Source organism: Penaeus monodon, chromosome 19, assembly GCF_015228065.2.
Source record: "Penaeus monodon isolate SGIC_2016 chromosome 19, NSTDA_Pmon_1, whole genome shotgun sequence".
Lineage (NCBI taxonomy): Eukaryota > Metazoa > Arthropoda > Malacostraca > Decapoda > Penaeidae > Penaeus > Penaeus monodon.
The window spans coordinates 1,968,471-1,970,776 of record NC_051404.1 but is presented as its reverse complement, the minus strand read 5'-3'; the positions used below and the strand labels follow the sequence as shown (position 1 = coordinate 1,970,776).

Below are 2,306 nucleotides of genomic sequence, written 5' to 3'. Positions count from 1 at the left end.
TTCTGGATCATTATGCTTCTCCCTAATTATATGCATAAAGTTACAAAAATTTAAATCATTTTTGCAAATATTACAGAAACATATATTTTTTATCTTTACTTTCCAGGATAGCTCTAAACCTGTTTTGCTGATAGGTGCCACAAGTCGCCCAGATGCAGTTGCACCAAAGTTACAGAGTCCGGGAAGATTGGACAGGCAATTGCTTGTACCACTTCCAGATGCTCACCAAAGGGCCTTCATTCTCCAGAAGTTACTGTCCTCTCAGAGCCATAGACTACAGCAGAAAGAAATACTTGATATAGCAAAACAGGCATATGGGTTTTCTGGAGCTGACCTGGATGTTTTGATAAAAAGTTCCTGGTTACACACTACTGAAAGAGTAGTAAAGGTAATTTTAGAGATGGTGCAATTAAAGATTTTGCATACTCCAAAGATAGGGTGAGGGATAATTTCAAGTAAAAAAGAATGTTTATGTGATGTGCTGGGTTATTTCTTTTGGTATATTATGGAAAATTAAGAAAGGGAGATAAGGAAGATTATTATATCTTTGGCAAAATTCTTTTTTTTTCTGTTACTGCCTATTTCAACAAGGAAGGAGGGCTAGTGTAATCATAAACATGCTCAAAGAACTCACCGTTATTTATTTCTTCATTTGATGCAATTTCTGCCTGTGAAAATGTAGACTGGCTATGAGTCTTTGTCAATTTTTTTTTTTTACATGTATAGATACACAAACAAAAGAGTCATTAGTGTAAAGTTTCTTTGATTTGTTAACCCTTTAGTGATTTTTCTCATGCTTAAAATTCTCAGTAACACCTTCTTCCAGAAAGTAAGCTGTTTGACCTGGTTATGGAAATTGAGATAATTTTGAATAGTATCTGATAACACCAACATGTTTATAATTTTGCCTGAGTCTCAGTTGAAGTCTTACTACTATCAATTTTGAGTCCCCTAGAAGTATAGTGATACATTGGTTATTGAATGAAGAGTATAGTTATCTAATTTGCTACAGATTTTGTTATTTAAGTTTAGCCAATTTGTAACAGCTAGTTTTTAAACAAATAATACACTAATATAATGGTTATTGTCTGTTTCTAAAAAAAAATTACAGAATACAGGCATGAGAGAGCAAGAGGTAGAGTTGAGTCTTTGTCAGGAAGACTTAAGTGAGGGTTTAAAAGCTGTTGTACCAACCATGATGAGACAAAACTACACAGCAATATCTGTGGTATGTATTTTGTATTTGTTGCTGGCAACACATGGGTTAATTGTAACTGTATAAATACCTGTTCATGAACAAGAAAGTTACCTTAGTGGTTGATGTATTCTTTTCATGTAACTGGGAGAATAAAATGTAATGTATATACTGTAAGCCTAACTAGGCTTGCATTGCAGCTTTATAGTTTTAAGATTCATCTACTCAAGTAGGGGAATAATGTTGTAGAATCACTTGATATTTACAATTAGTCTTCTTTATATATTATTTATGTATACTTTTTAAAAGCCAAGGTATACTACAGTGGCTCCATAAATTGCTGTAGTTCCAAAGCATGGAGAGCCTTGCTACCCTGTCACAAAGTTGGATCTCCTTAAAATCAAGCCTACTAATAAAGAATGTGCCATTCCTTTTACAGCTACTTCTTTTTACTTGTCTGTAGTTATTGAAGTCAGGACAACTAGAATATCTTATTGATTGATGGTTATTGAATTTCCAGGTAAAATGGGATGACATCTGGGGTTATCAGGCACTAAAGTCAAAATTACAGGTAAGGTTCTTTTTGTCACACATAAGTAAAACTAAATGTATATTTATACTTCTGTTTGGGTAATACATAATGAAGTGCATGCTCATCCTTCTCTTTGGGTAATAAACAAGTTATTAATTTTCAGAAAATGATTCACCAACATCAGGACAGTCCAGACGAACACCCATTAAAAGGTCTTCTTCTGTACGGGCCTCCTGGGTGCTCCAAGACCTTGTTTGTGCGAGCCCTTGTTAATGAGACCAACTTCAGCTTCTTTCCTCTCAAGGTGTGGGCTGTTTGTTATATTTTGATTGATGATTGTAAAATAATTTGTACATTTTGATATGTTAGATAATTGGTAGAGAGATTGATGTGCCATTAGATTACAAATATTTTCTCACTCTGTAGGGTTATGAAATTGGTCATGATGCTTTAAACTGATTAATCTGCAAATATATTTGTAAGTATTTACTATGAAAGAGTAACAGGAAAATTATTTTATACAAAATTTTTTATCTTGTAATATATTTACTATATCTACACCACTCTCCTCTTTTCTCT

General features: G+C 33.4%; 1 protein-coding gene across 1 annotated transcript in view; it reads left to right on the top strand.

Annotated features, from left to right (window-relative positions):
- LOC119584961 (cell division control protein 48-like) overlaps nucleotides 1-2,306 on the top strand; it is a 13,062-nt gene that overhangs the window by 8,789 nt on the left and 1,967 nt on the right. Inside the window, exons 8-11 of the mRNA XM_037933558.1 lie at nucleotides 107-388; nucleotides 1,112-1,228; nucleotides 1,716-1,766; nucleotides 1,891-2,031. Coding sequence (XP_037789486.1) covers nucleotides 107-388; nucleotides 1,112-1,228; nucleotides 1,716-1,766; nucleotides 1,891-2,031 — 591 coding nt within the window. The remainder of the gene's footprint in view (nucleotides 1-106; nucleotides 389-1,111; nucleotides 1,229-1,715; nucleotides 1,767-1,890; nucleotides 2,032-2,306) is intronic.